Here is a 14773-nt window from a genome sequence, read left to right as displayed (position 1 = left end):
ACAATGACAGTGAAACACTAAGTTTTATCCTTGAGGAAGGCTTTTGATCAAAGGTGTTTCTGTGGTCTTCTGCTTCCATACTCTCTCCCTTCAATCCATTTCCCTGAGTACAACAGGGGATTTCATTATTCCCAGCTTAAAATCCTGCAGTGGTTCCCTGGAACTCAGGAGGAAGCAGCACAACACTGTTCAGCCTCATCTCCCCCCACCCCACACCCTGAGCCACAGCCCCCCGAGGCCGGGAAAGGGATGCCGCCTTCTGCCTGCATTGCACATGCGGTCAGTCCCGACCCCTGACTCAAGAGCCCTTCCTCACACCCTGCGCAGTGACCTCCGAGCCCCATCACTCTGCAGGTCTGCTTCCTCCAATGGACTATGAGCCCCTTCAATGAATGAAGACTGGAGTTTAGAATCTGGATGCCCCGCGGCAGGAAAGGTTAGTGTTCTGAGAACTGGAAACATATACTTCTAACAGCAGATAGAGGAGCTGTTTTCTCTCCATCACTAGAGGATTAGGCAGCCGCCAAATGAGTCATCACAGAGATCGGGACTCTGAGCCAGAAGGCCTGAGTTCAAGTCTTCTGTCTAGAGTCTGTCTTCTCTGAACCTTAAGAGCTCCTCCACCAGCAGAAGAGGAATGACAATTCTGGTGCTCCTACCTTGAGTGCTGTTGTGGAGGGAAAATGATACAATGGACACCAAAGTGCTTATTATCCAACTGCGAAGGACCATACCCTGTGTCACCAAACGACAACTGCACAGCCCAGTCCCAGAAGCAAGAAGACCCAAAGGCAGGGTGCCCACTCTGGGCAAGAAGGAAGGGGCTCAAGTTTCAAGTCTTCCAAGCTAGGAGCCCACATCCCAGCCAGCCTTACCTCTTTTCTGAATACTTCTTTGCTCTTCTTAGCCAGCTCACTGGACGTGTCTGCTTCTGCTGTCTTAGGCTTTTTTGAGGTCTAGAAATGGTAAAGAAAACACCACAGTGCAAGGATGAGAGGTCAGGTCACTGATGCCCCTAGACGGGCTACCCGACTCTTGGTATTATTTATAGGATCTTAACGAGACACACGGAGAAGGCAATGGCACCCCACTCCAGTACTCTTGCCTGGAAAATCCCACGGACGGAGGAGCCTGGTAGGCTGCGGTCCATGGGGTCACGAAGAGTCGAGGACTCGACTGAGCGACTTCACTTTCATGCATTGGAGAAGGAAATGGCAACCCACTCCGGTGTCTTGCCTGGAGAATCCCAGGGACGGGGGAGCCTGGTGGGCTGCTGTCTATGGGGTCGCACGGAGTCGGACACGACTGAAGTGACTTAGCAGCAGCAGCAACGAGACACAACCTGGAGTCAGCCAAGCTGTTGTTACCACTCCCACTTCACATGTCTAAATCCAGCCATCTGGCTCCAGCCTCATTTCTATAACGCAAGTTCCAATTCTCTGCCCTAAGAGAACGTCGATCTTGAGTACAGCTGGTGAACACTTGTCTCTGGGTTACCCCTGCAGAGGAATGTGCTGTGTGACTTGGACGCCTCAGGCCCCTGGTGTGAGCTGCGGCACCCCACACTGTGAAGCCAGCCCCAGGCTCACCAACTCCACCTCTCTCTTCTCTAGACATTCCGGCACTCTGAGACAAAGGCAGAATGCGCTTCCCACCCGATTGTGGTCCAAATACCACGTTCCGCATCCTAGTCTCCTAGACTGTAGGAGACAGTCTCAGCATGCAGGAGAGGCTCCTTTGAGGTTGGTAGCCTCAGTCCAGGAATGGAGAATGAAGAGGAATCAAGGTACTGGGGGCGGGAAGGGGAGAAGAGAGTCATCCAAGTCACTGACCAGATGACTAGATTCAAAGATGGAAGATATTCTGTCCTAAGATGCTGAAGTGATGACACACTTAGGAATATTTTCCCTCCAGCACTGCGAGCAGGGAAGCTGCCAGTCCCCCCCGCCCCCGCCCCCAGTCGGGCACTGCAGAGAGGGAAGGGGCTGCCAGCCCCGGCATTCAGAGCATCCACTGGGCAAGGCCATCTCCCCACACTTTTGATCACCGCCAGTCATCAAGCTCCTTCCTAGAAGTGTACTTGTCCATGGAAAAGATTATGAGCATCCCCCTTCGAATACAACTTGCTTCAGGTAGATGTAGGAGCTGCAGTTGGCATTACAGGTACTTCAGGTTTTTGCTGGCTGCTTAGAGCACAGTTTTTTCTAGTCCCAGCCTATCACCAGTTCTGATTCCTCTTTTTCCATCAACAGTATGAAAGTGCTGGTGATGAAGGGGCAGTTCAACTTCCTCTGCTCTGGACTGGCTTCACAGCAAGGTGGTGCACCCCCTGGCCTCTGTAAATCAGCTTTCTCTGACTTGTTATAAACGCTTTGCATATTTTCCCCTTTTCTACTTTCTGTGGCTGTGGGACCAGGAAAGGGAGGGTAGGGTAGAAAGAACACTCAGATTCAACCTCTGGTTTCAGGAAACAAAACGCAAATTTTCAAATGTTCTGCTTTGACATTTTGTGGTTATTTTTTTCTAGCAGTAGAAAGTACAGGTGTGCTCCACAGTAAGACTTCACGTAGCAAGGGAAAAACTACACCCTGAGTAAGCCAAGGTAATTTCATCACACCCTCAGCTATTCTCTTGTGGATCTCAAAAATGAGTAGCAACAGCAGTAAGTACAGAAAACCCCTCAAGGTATGACAACTACCTGAAGGCTCTGGGTCCTATAAAGGCGGCCAGGCTCTCAGTGAGGGCACTGTGCAAACAGGCACGTCCTGCTTCCCTCTGAATGGGGTATGGGTTCAGAAAGCAAAATTATTCCAGTGCATTTCTAATTTAATCTCTGACTTGGTGAGGCTGCAGGACTTTAAAACCAGTTACTGAGCACAATCCCCTGAGCTCTATCTAGGAGCCTGGTCCAGAAGAAGTTGAGCCATCAGAAACACTGCATGTGATTCAACCTAAATTCTGCAACACACAAACCTATACAGGCCAATTCAAAGGTTAAGAAAGAAACATCCTTGAAAATAACTAAAAAACTCAGTATATTGTTTTGAAGTTCATACCACCTTTGGTAACAAAAAGAGCAAAATAACTTCAGTTTGATTCTAGACCAGGCACTATATACCAACGCCTCAGTTTGTCAAAAAGAGGCATGGGGGGAGGAGGGTAGGAAGTTGGGGAACAGGAACAAATTGTTTCTACAGCACTTTCAACAAACAGGGACTGTTCCTGGCCTTTTTCATATCCACTTGTGCGCTTAGCCCTCTGATGCCTTCGTATGAATCTTCAACATCTCCATTCTGAGTTCCTCACTTTGCCTAAACTATTACAATACTCCTCAATCTGGGTTCCACTGCTACCAATCTCATTTTTTCAAACGGACCGTTTCACTCAAGGGACACACTTGGTTGCCAGACTCACTGCTTTAAAAGCATTCACGAGCTTTTAATCATACAATAATCACATTGGGAGGACACCGAGATCTTAGACCATTTAAATCTGACATACTTTCCCATATTTTTGTCTGGTTCATTACCCCACATGCACCCAAACTCTCCCCATAATCAAATTACTTTTATTGTTCTCTCTCTATATATATGCTCTGTCTTATACTGAGTTTATACTTTGCAAAAACTACTTTGTTTGCGCAGAATCCTCTTTCCTGCTCAGCTTAGCTATAGGTCAACTCATGTTTTCTATGACATATCACTGGTGCATTTTATCAGACCATTAATGCATTCCCATAGCATTCTGTACATTCTTCAACTACAGCAATTATCCCATTGTATTTCTGGTTTATAGATGTGGCTATTTTCTTAGACTGAACTTCATGAAGACTAGTACTCAGATTTATTTTTCCTTCTATGTGTAACACCTCACACAATGCTTATGAATTAATGAAAATTTACAATATTATGGTCTTCACTTCCAAGGGCTTTAAAATCGAAATGAAGACCCTAAAGATGGGGGGGGGGGGGGAGAACAGAAGGAATAAACACATACCCCACAGGCATCCTTCTGTCTAAGATGCTAGCTGGGTGAATACAGTAGGACAAGAAGTCCTACAGTAGGACAATAACAATCCAAATAAGTTCCTGGTTATCTAAGTCAGATTAGGTCCTGATGATAAAGACTATGGTCTTGAAAGAAATCCAAAGTCTTTGACTTGTGCAGGAGATGAGGGGTTCGATCCCTGGATCAGGAAGATCCCCTTGAAGAAGGAAATGGCAACCCACTCCAATATTCTTGCCTGGGAAATCCCATGGACAGAGGAGCCTGGTGGGCTGCGGCCCGTGGGGTCACAGAGTCAGACACGACTGAGCACACATGCACCTGCCTCTATAAAAACTCTCCCACGGAAACTCTACACACTACTGTAGACATGTACAATGATGCAGCAACTCGAGAAAACAGTGACAGGTTCTTAAAAAGTTAGACGGACATATTAACAGATTGTCTAGCTGATCCAGCAATTCCACTCCTAGGTATCTACCCAAAAGAAATGAATATGTATGTCCAAAGACCGGTACACCATTGTTCATAAACCATTATTCATAACAGTCAAAGAGTGCAAACAACCCAAACGTCCACCAGTTGGTGAATGGATAAATAAAATGTGGCACATCTAATATAATGGGATATCAGTCAATGCTGAAAAGAAAGCTACCAAACCATGAAAGAGCATGGAAGAACCTTAAATGTATACTGCTAAGTGAATGAAGTGAATCTGAAAAGGCTACAAAGTCCAAATATATGACATTCTATAAAAGGCAAAACTGGAGAACAGTAAAAAGCTCAGAGGTTGTCGTGGATGGGGATGGCGGATGGGGAGGGAGGACACGATGAACAAGGGAGCACAGAGGACTTTCAACACAGTGAGACTACGCTGTACGCTGTAACGGTGGACACATGCCTTTATACGTTTGTCCAAACCCACAGAAGTACCAAGAACACTAAGGCAGACTACAGACTGAGTGATAATGATGTACCAATGTAGACGCACTGACTGCAATGAACGCACCACACCCTGGCAGGCTGTTATGGCGGAGGACGCTGTGCACGTGTGGTGACAGGAGATGTACGGAAACTCTGTACTCTTAGCTCAATGCCGAGGGGAACCTAAAACTACTCTGAAAAATAAAATCTACCAAGAAGAAAAGAGTTACAATAAGGACCTTTTCAAACAAATAGAAACAAGAGAACTCATCACCACTAGACCTGAAATACTCGAAATATTAAAGGAAATTCTTCAGACTAAAGGAATGCTAACTATAACACTGAACAAAGAAAAACATATCTCCCAAAGTGAATAAAATATAAAATGAGGTATGGATTTGTTTTCACTCTCACTCCAATTCCTTCCCTACTTTCCTCCACTGACCTAACTAGTTAAGTGCCTCTTATTTTCAAAATTAAATACTATTCAAATCTTAGAACACAGATATATTATCTTTGATTTCATTCAAGACACCACCTCCTTGGAGACAGTGAGTCCTGTTCCAAGTGAAAAAGGATAAAAATTGTTAATTCAATTGCTGAGAGGCACACTGATTTACATGACCTCCTAATTCAACTGGAAGCTAGGAGCATCCCCTCCTGTGTAACAAGCAGAACTGTCTCTAAATATTATCAAAAGTCTCCTGAGCAGCAAAACTGCTCCTAGTTGAGAACCCCTGCATTAAAAAGTTAACAGTATTTATCTCCAGAGAGGGAATATGACGAAAGGGGAGCAATAAAAAGAAATTAAGGGTTTTTTTTTGTTCTACCATACTTCTGTACTGTGTGGATCTCCTACCACCTCCAAGCATGTTTCATATGCATTATTCTCCAGAACAATAAGGAAAACAGAATTCCAAGATAACGTGGCTAATGGTGCTAAAAAATGACAAGACAAAGACTCCCAAATGACCAGGAAACAAGTAAGCCACACTCACCTTCATGGGATTTTCATCATATGTTGGGGTTCCCAAGTCCATCTCAGCTTCATGCTCAAGGCTGGCATCATCTCCTGGGCTTTCCCAAGTAGGAGGATCCCACTGAGTCTGCCTAGAAGAAGGTAAGAACAGCCATGCTATCATGGCCAGAAAACAGAGGACTCTGGCATAGGTATCTCTGCTCATATACTCATAAAAATACAACATGCAATGAAACACAGAGTAAGTCAGCTCCACGAGAGGGACAGTCTTCCCAACAGCAATAACTCTATCCCAGAGACATGCTGTTTAGGTCGCTGTATTTCTGTAGCCAACACTGTGGCAACGTTTATTAGGTATCAGAGACAATAGTAAAACAAAATACCCTGTCTGGCTCTCATCTGGCTCTTAATGTCCTACAGACAGGATTCAGCAAAGGCTAAGCAAAGTACATGCAGTAGGCGCCTGCCTATGCCACCCCTCTGCAGGTGAAGAGATCAATCATGACTGTACCTAGATGTACTTGGAGCAAAAGAAAATAAATCACAACACCCTCCTCACAATCCTTGATCATGTCAGAAAACTCTTTCCTGCTTTAGGTGTCTTCTTGTTTGTATTATTAATAAATAGTTTTGCTCCTCTGGTTTGATGCCTGACAGCATGGAAAAGATGTGATGAACAGGTTAAAAACTTGTGCCCTCTGCTAAAAATATTCTCAACTGACTACAAAAGAAAAAGGAAAAAAAAAAAAAGAGTTCAACCATGTTTTTTGCATGTTTTTTTCTTTTTCTTTGGCTGCACTGCAAAGCTTACAGGGATTTTAATTCCCCAACCAGGGATTGAACCTGGGCTCCTGGCCCAGAGTCCTAACCACTGGATTGCCAGGAAATTACCTCATTGCGTGTTTATGGTTGTTTTGAAGGTAAGCAGGCAAAAGTGGCTTTGTTTTTGTTTTTTTTTTTTAAAAAAAGCTAGATCTGTGAAGTAACAAGTAGAAGTAAGGAAACTCATATTCAGGACTCAGAAGTCAGTTGTCACAAGAAATGCTGTTAAGGGGAATCACTTAAAATGTCAAAAGCCTCCAAGAAGCTAGCAACATACCTGACAGGTCTATCCTGTAATTACAGTCTTGTGCTTTTCTACCACAGCAATTTTTAGTCAGCAACATTAAAAGCATTTGATGTAAATCAGTTCTGTAGATGATTATGAAAATATCTCTAGTCAACAGAATTCATTTTAAAAAATGGGCTCAAGATTTCTATTGTAATCAAAGAATCACATGCAGTTGTGGGTTTTATTATGGGAATTAAACATAGAGGGAGGTATTATGCTCTTAGATGCTAGCTAAAGAAAACCTAGAAGAAAAGCTAGAAAAGTGCAGACATAAATAAGAGATACAATTTCCACCACCGTCCCCACCCCGGAAAAAAGTGATAAAAAGTATTGAAAAAAAAACAAAAACAGAGTTCTGGTAAAATTTGCAGACACTGGTTTTTAAAGTCACAACACTCTCAGTCAGCAGTATAACAGGGTTTGTTTTATAAAGATATTTTTACAGGAGTAATGAAGACCTAAGTAGAAAGGGAGAATACTGACTGTATGAAATTTTTCATTTCCTTCTGTCACAAGACGTTACCAACAAGAACTTGCAATATTCTTGGATTAAGAGATCTAACGATGCTGACAGAAAATGGTAGATGCCCCAAACAAGCAATTCACAAAAGATAAAAATGGTCAGTAATCTAATGAAGACTTTACATCTCAAAAATAAAAGAAGTGAAAATGAAAGTAAGATTTCTCATCTACTATCTTACATGAGTTAAAGAACCTACAAGAAGAAAAAGGTACCTTTGTATATATACATTTTGTGGAAGTCGAAATTGGTATGATTTTTTTTCTTTAAAGAAAAAAGTGGTAAGCTGACAACACATGTTAATTTAAAATGTATATCACTTTTGCCCAACTATTTTGCCTCTAAGAATCTGCCTAAAGAAGGTAGTAAAATTATTATTAGCGTCTGTAAGGATGTCTAGGTTTAGAGCTATATATAAAATAGTGAAAATCCATCCATCGGAATGGGTTAAATAAAATTTAGTATAGTCATACAGGAGAGCAGGGGTTAGGAAAAACTTCTTCTATAAAGGATCTGTGACCTTGTGGACCAAATGATCTCTGTCACAACTAGTCTACTGTGACTGGAGGATGAAAGCAGCCGTAAACAATTCCTAAATAAATGGCTGTGGCTGTGTTCCAAAATAACTTTATTTGCCAGAACAAGTAGCCCATGGGCTGGGCATAGTCTACAGATCCCTGCAACAAATCAGCAAGTATTAAAAAATAATGTAGTTTTATATTAATTGATAAGGGAAGTTCTATAAATAGACTGGTAAATAAAGCAGATGACAAAACATGCACCCCCAACAACTCACATTATATACCAATGTATACAGAACACATATATATTCACATAAAGCTATCTGCCTAAAATATATTTTTAAATTCTAAGAATAAGATAAATCAGGTTTTTTATATACAGCAGGTGTCAAACTATGACTCATAAACCAAATTACGTTTACTCAGAACAAAGACATGCCCATTCATTTATGTACTGTTTATGGATGCTTACGCAACAACAGAAATATCCAACGGTTGTGACAAAGACTGTTAGGCATGTAAAGCCTAAAATATTTATTCTCAGGCCTTTTACAGAAAAGGTCTGCCTATGACCCGAGAAATCTACTATGCTAGATGAAGTCATTACCATTTTTTTAAAAAAATTCCTTAATTTTCTTCAAAAGAGTCTTACAGATTAAAAACACCAGAATGTAACTAAAAAGGACAGAAGTCTAACATATGTTCTAACATTTATGATGTGTTTCTGGAAAGCCAGCCGCCCTCAAGCACAGTTAACAGCTAGCAGCAAGTCTATAAACATGAAACTCCCTTGTGGAGGCCGCTTCTGTGACCAGCTGAAAGCTGACCTGGGGTGCCCAGCAGCTTTCCTTACCTGGTGACCACATGGTAGTAGTAAATCTTTCCTTCTGGGTCTCGGGCTGTCTTCCAGTTGGGAGGTAAGACAATGGTTTTTGGTTTGGGAGGAGATGGGGGTGGTAAATCCAGGAGATTATTTGTCACAACCATTTCAGGCTAAAAAGAAAGACACATCACAAGGTCTTGATCAGTTGATCAGTGATGTTTCTTTTTTTTTTTTCCCTTTCACTTTTTAGCTACACCACAGGGCTTGTAGGATCTTAGTTCCCCAACCAGGGATCAAACCTGCACCCCCTGCAGTGGAAAAATGGAGCCTTAACCACTGGACTGCCAGGGAAGTCCCAGTGACATTTCTTCTTTTAATCTGGCTGAAAAGGACAAAAGTAGTCACCTTAAGCAGTATGTTTCAATAAAAACACTACATATACTTCTTAAAAAAAAAAAAAAAAAGACAGAAGAATACAATCTGGGAAATGATCAGAGACGGTTTACATGAAGAACTTTTAGTAATCTATCAGAAAATTTAGAGCAGGCTCCAAGTTCACTATCCAGTGCATCATATTTAAAAATATTCAGCAGCTCATTATCTAGAACAATATTTTTTTATCTTAAAAAAACCAATATTAAATGGCATATAACTAACTCCAGGGTACTGATTAGCTGAATGGACTTAGGACATAAACAAATGTGATGGAATGTTAACATTTATCCATTATTTATTTTCTATGTTTGAAATCTCATATTTACATTTTAAAAATATAGAAATGGGTGACCAGGTTGCTGGGGCTTTTTCTCCCCAGTTTAATTAAAAAATTTTTTTCTAAACAAATAGCTTTTAAAAATTTAATGCTACATTATGAAAAAACATAAAAACTTCAGGTTCATCTGTCCATGAGATTCCCCAAGGCAAGAATACTAGAGTGGGTTGCCATGCCCTCCTCCATGGGATCTTCCCAAGCCAGGGATCAAACCTGTGGTGTCTCCTGCGTCTTCTCCATTGCAGGAGGATTTCTTTACCGCAGAGCCACCCAGAAGCCACAAAACTTTATAATCACTGTTATAAGCTGAATTCTGCCTCTCTCAAATTCATATGAAGCCCCAACCCCCAATGTTACTGTATCTGGAGACGGGGCCCTTAAATAGGTAATTAAAGTTAAAAGAGGTCATAAGAATGGGGCCCTAAGCCAACAGGCAGCCAATGACAGTTTTACCAACTAAAATATTTCTTACTGGCTGTAAGGGCTGGGGCTGCCCTGGAGCAACTATTGTAGTCACGGCTGCGGTTGGCTGTACCACCACTCCTTGTGGGTGAGCTGTGAAAATCTGTTGTCCCTGGATGTACTGAAGACTTGGCTGGGCATAACTCTAAAAGATAAAATGAAGAAATTCACAATTCATACATTTCTAGCTCTAATAAAGCAGTATCTGACTTCAAGTTGACATAGAAATTGATTGGAAGAAACATCCATTAACTTTTTTAAACTTTCAATGTGAGTATTTTACTACAAATTTGTAAAACAATCTTTTGTAAAAAGCTAAGAAAATTGACAGCCAAAAACCAATAACGCCCATTCTCTTACCAGCCGTATTTAGCACTGTAACATTAATTCTAAGCCAAACATGAAAGGAAAACCACACACATACAAAACTAAGTATAAGAACGTCCAGTGCAGTGATATTTATAATTATGAAAAAGAACTTTCAATTTAAACAACTATTCCAGGAAAATGAATAAACAATAACCTTACAAGCAAGTGTGGTATTATACAGTCATCAAAACACATACACAGAGAAACACAGAGTAATTTGGAAAAATGGTTAAGAATCATGTTACACAGAAAAACATGATAAAAAAACTTCCAAATTCAAAATACTTAAAATATATAAACATGTGGTAAAAGAGATCATAAAAAATGAATGCAGTTAATACAGTTTAGGTTTTCAGAATCAAAGCAGGACACTTTAAAAAGGGAGAAAAAAAGCAGGATACTTTGTTATAGTCTTCTGAGCAAAATTTTGGTGCACACACACACACAAATCTAACAGAAGTAAAAATTACTTCTTTTACTTCAATACTAAGTAATGTATACAGGAAACATCTCGGGGAGTCTCTGCCATCACAACAATTCACCTTTAAGGGGTGATGAGGAATGATGGGAGGGACATAGGAATGTGACAAAGATGATGCCTTAAAACAGTCTTCTTTTTTAGAAAAGTTTAAAATGTATTGATTTTACAAAAAATTTTTAAAAACTTGATTAAAAACCATAAAAATACACTTCCAGAAATCACCTTCCCTCCCTCCCTCACCCCCTCCTCAATCCCTTTGGGGGAAACCAGCTGGAATACTGTCAGCAGTCCTATTTAGAGTGGAGTAAGGAACCAAGACCAGCTAACAACATGTGAGTGAGCTTGAAAGTAAACGTTCCATCCTCCGTCTAGCCTTCAGATCAGTACGGCCCTGCTTAAGAGTTTGACTGTAATTCTATCAAAGACTCTGAGCCAGAACCATCCAGCAAAATGGCTTCTGAATTCCTGACCCACAGAAACTATGAGATAATAACTTATTGTCTTAAGCTGTTAAATAACTTGTGACAAAACAGATAATTAGTATATTCAAAATTAGCAACCTAAAAGTGCTCAAAGGCAGGACACCCACCTTCATCAGATTTAACATCCCATAAACAGACAGTAAAACAGAAAAGAGGATTTCCAAAATTAGTTACCTGCACAATCGGTGGAGTTGTCTGTGAATAGGGTGACGTCACACCATAGACAGTTGGACAAGCCTGTCCTTGGTAATATATGGTTGCTTGAGACTGTGCAGGCGAGTACTGCTGCTGTACACTCACGGACTGCTGGTTTGAATCCCAAACACTGTAATTCTGTCCTTGGACTGGGCCTGGGGCTGGCACTGGCAAGACAGTGACGCTGGAGTCTTGGTGCACCACACCGTCACCCTGGGCCACATACTGGGAGCTGGAAACTTCCACAGGGGCTGCCACATGTGGCACCACTGGGACAGGTGGGGGGGCAGCGAGGGGCTCTGTAGAGTGTCCCACCAAGGGCTGAGGGTGGTCATAAGCGGCAGGAGAGCACACAGGGTCCATGCTGGGCGTGGGGAGCAGCACCTTCCCAGCATTCGGATTGCTGGGGTCCACGTAGGCCTGCATGGGATAACCTGGTGGGTAGCCGGCAAAGGGGTGATGAGGGGCACTGTAGCCAAGAGAGTCATAGGGCAGTGGAGATGTCATTCCCAGGTTCTGCATCTGCTGCTGTTGTTTCTGAGCCTCCCGCTGAGCGACCTCTTGCTCAAACAACTTCCGACGCTCCTCTGTAGAAAGTTTATTGCGATCTTTAATTCGTACTTTCTTTTTAGAAGTTGGTGTATCATACCTAGAAAGAAAACAATAAAGCACCACAAGAAGTTTTTCCCTAAATCAGAGACATAACCAAAGCACTAGTAAATGTTACGTCACTCAACGCTAAACCATTAACCACACCAACTACAATTTGGCACTGGCTAAAAATCATACCAAAAAAACCCCCACAATAAATATGAGTAGAAATCAATTACCAAGATAAAAAATGCTTTCATTCTATGATTTGCACTGAAGGTATCACTAGCACAGTAAGATGAACAAGGCATAAGAATTAGAAAGGAAAACCAAAACAAATTCATATGATATAGACTGTTGACAAGGACAAAAAAGGAGAGGGTGGAGCATAATGGGCAAAAAAAATTCTACACTCTTTAAATTAGTAAGAATTTTATATGCTTAACAAACATGATCAACATATGCAATGGTCAATTGCATATCTGAACGCTAAAACCAAACTGAATATGTAACATAAGGTATGTTTCTCAGAAATAAATACACCAAAAGATATGTATTTTTTAATTTTCCTGAGGAACACTATAAACAATTAAAAACATTAATGAAAACCTTTACCTTTACTAAAAATATTAAAGAATACCTAACTAGACAGAGAATATGCAAATACTCAAAGCAGATTCTAAGGAAGAATAAAATGTGAGAAAAAGACAGGGACATCCCAGAAGATCAAGTAAGGATTTGTCCTACTTGCTATCAAGACTTATAAGACGGTCATAGGAGCCTAGACACAGATCCTCCTCTATGTGAAGACCTGTTGGGAGGGAGGCAGTACTGCAAATCAGTGGGAAAAAGAGGAGCTTTCAGAAGTAAATGACAACGGGGCAACTGGGTATTCACTAAGACAAAAATGAAACCAGGTACCTACAGTAAAATATATAAAAAAATTAATTCCCAATGGATTAAGGACTTAAAAATCTCATTAAAAAAAAAGTACACACACACACAGAATCACCTTAAAAGTAGGGAAGAATTTCTTAAAATACTGTAAACATTAACTATAAAAGAAACATACAATACTATGATATATTCAATAATAACATCATAATTAACACATCCTGAATATTTAAATACACAGAAAGAATCAAACCTAAGTCATAAACTAGGGAAATATACTTGCAGAATTATATTTAGAATATAGAAAAAGAACCCCTAGAGCTTAAAAAGACAAAATTTAATGAACAACACATAATAAAAAAAAATCTGACAACTGCATTTCATAACTACTGCATCTCAATTTTTTTAAAGTATATTTAATTTAAAAAGACCTTCTTGTGAACAAATGTTTTCTAGTTCCCAGGAAGTGATCATGTGGCCTGTTTTTCTACCAGCATGACAAAGACAGCCTCTGCCACAGGGATCAAACATTTTGAACAAGTATGGCACAACAGTCACTAGAAAACAAAAGTTCTGACTTTGGAAGAATTACTATTATTTTTGAAAGGTTATCTCCCATCAACCGATACACCCCCTTAAAGAACAAATCTTTGACTCCTCAAATAGCACTTAAATGTTATGAAGTCAGACATTCGAATAACAAAAAATCTATTAGTCTTTACAATATTATTACTGTCAAAAGAGACTATATCTCAATATTTATGAATACATTTATTACAAAAGCCCATGTTGTCCCAAATCAGAAGTGTGTTGCTTGGGTTCTCAAAAAATGAGTTGCCCGAGACAAAGAATAACTCACAGAGGCCACTTACCGGTCATCTGGCCTTTTGGTTCCCCGCTCATAGGCAGAAGAAGGTGGTGAGAGGGAGCCCCTTCGTTTCCTTTTCTCTTTAATTTGAGTTTGTTTGTCTGGGTCTCTCTCTCTTGACCTGTTAGGAGTCTTTGGGGCAACTGTTTGATCTCTGAAGCCTACAGCATCCCTTCCTCGTTCGGTTACTAAGGGAAAAGGATTTTAAAAAAATTTACTTGAAGACTTTTCTCCACATGATAGTGTATCAACTATATAATAAAATTTCTATCCAACAAATGGATCTATGGACTCTCCTTCACATACCCAGTCCTGAAGTTGGACGAGACACAAGGTCTTGTATGCCTGTGTGCTTTACTCCCTAAAAGATACTTCCATGAATGCCCTTTTCTATCTTTTTCCTCCAAAGTCTCAGTTCAAGCTTTCATCCTTTCTACCAAGTTCTGTGGAACACATACGTGCAAGATATTCCGGATACCTTTAATAAGGCTTTTCAATTCAAAATGCAAAAGCCTTCCACTGCCCTTATAATGCTGCATATTTACAATTTGTAGAAGAACAGTCTGGCATGCTAAAGCATGACAACCTCAATAGAAAAGTCTCATAAAAAAAGATAGTAGTAACTCAGGAAGTTATCAAAGCCAAAGAGCTACATCTCAAAAAAAACAAATGCCAGTTTCCTACTCAAAGATGGAAGCTAACCCTCTTCACTCAGTCTCTTTACCCAGAATGGTTCTCACCCAATTCCACTGCCACTGCTCCAAAAGCAGCCCTGA

At 40.8% G+C, this 14773-nt stretch overlaps 1 protein-coding gene across 2 annotated transcripts in view; it reads right to left on the bottom strand.

Annotated features, from left to right (window-relative positions):
- The window catches only part of SETD2 (SET domain containing 2, histone lysine methyltransferase), a 56219-nt gene that overhangs the window by 2065 nt on the left and 39381 nt on the right, over nucleotides 1-14773 (bottom strand). For both annotated transcript variants that reach the window (XM_065933836.1, XM_065933837.1), the window contains 6 exons: nucleotides 14002-14185; nucleotides 11624-12293; nucleotides 10128-10262; nucleotides 8914-9053; nucleotides 5928-6039; nucleotides 876-956 (listed from right to left, as the gene is read on the bottom strand). In XM_065933836.1, the coding sequence (XP_065789908.1) occupies nucleotides 876-956; nucleotides 5928-6039; nucleotides 8914-9053; nucleotides 10128-10262; nucleotides 11624-12293; nucleotides 14002-14185 (1322 nt within the window). The remainder of the gene's footprint in view (nucleotides 1-875; nucleotides 957-5927; nucleotides 6040-8913; nucleotides 9054-10127; nucleotides 10263-11623; nucleotides 12294-14001; nucleotides 14186-14773) is intronic.

This window comes from Muntiacus reevesi, chromosome 4 (genome assembly GCF_963930625.1).
Source record: "Muntiacus reevesi chromosome 4, mMunRee1.1, whole genome shotgun sequence".
Classification (NCBI taxonomy): Eukaryota; Metazoa; Chordata; class Mammalia; order Artiodactyla; family Cervidae; genus Muntiacus; species Muntiacus reevesi.
The sequence above is the reverse complement of the archived record's forward strand: the minus strand, read 5'-3'. Positions and strand labels throughout refer to the sequence as shown.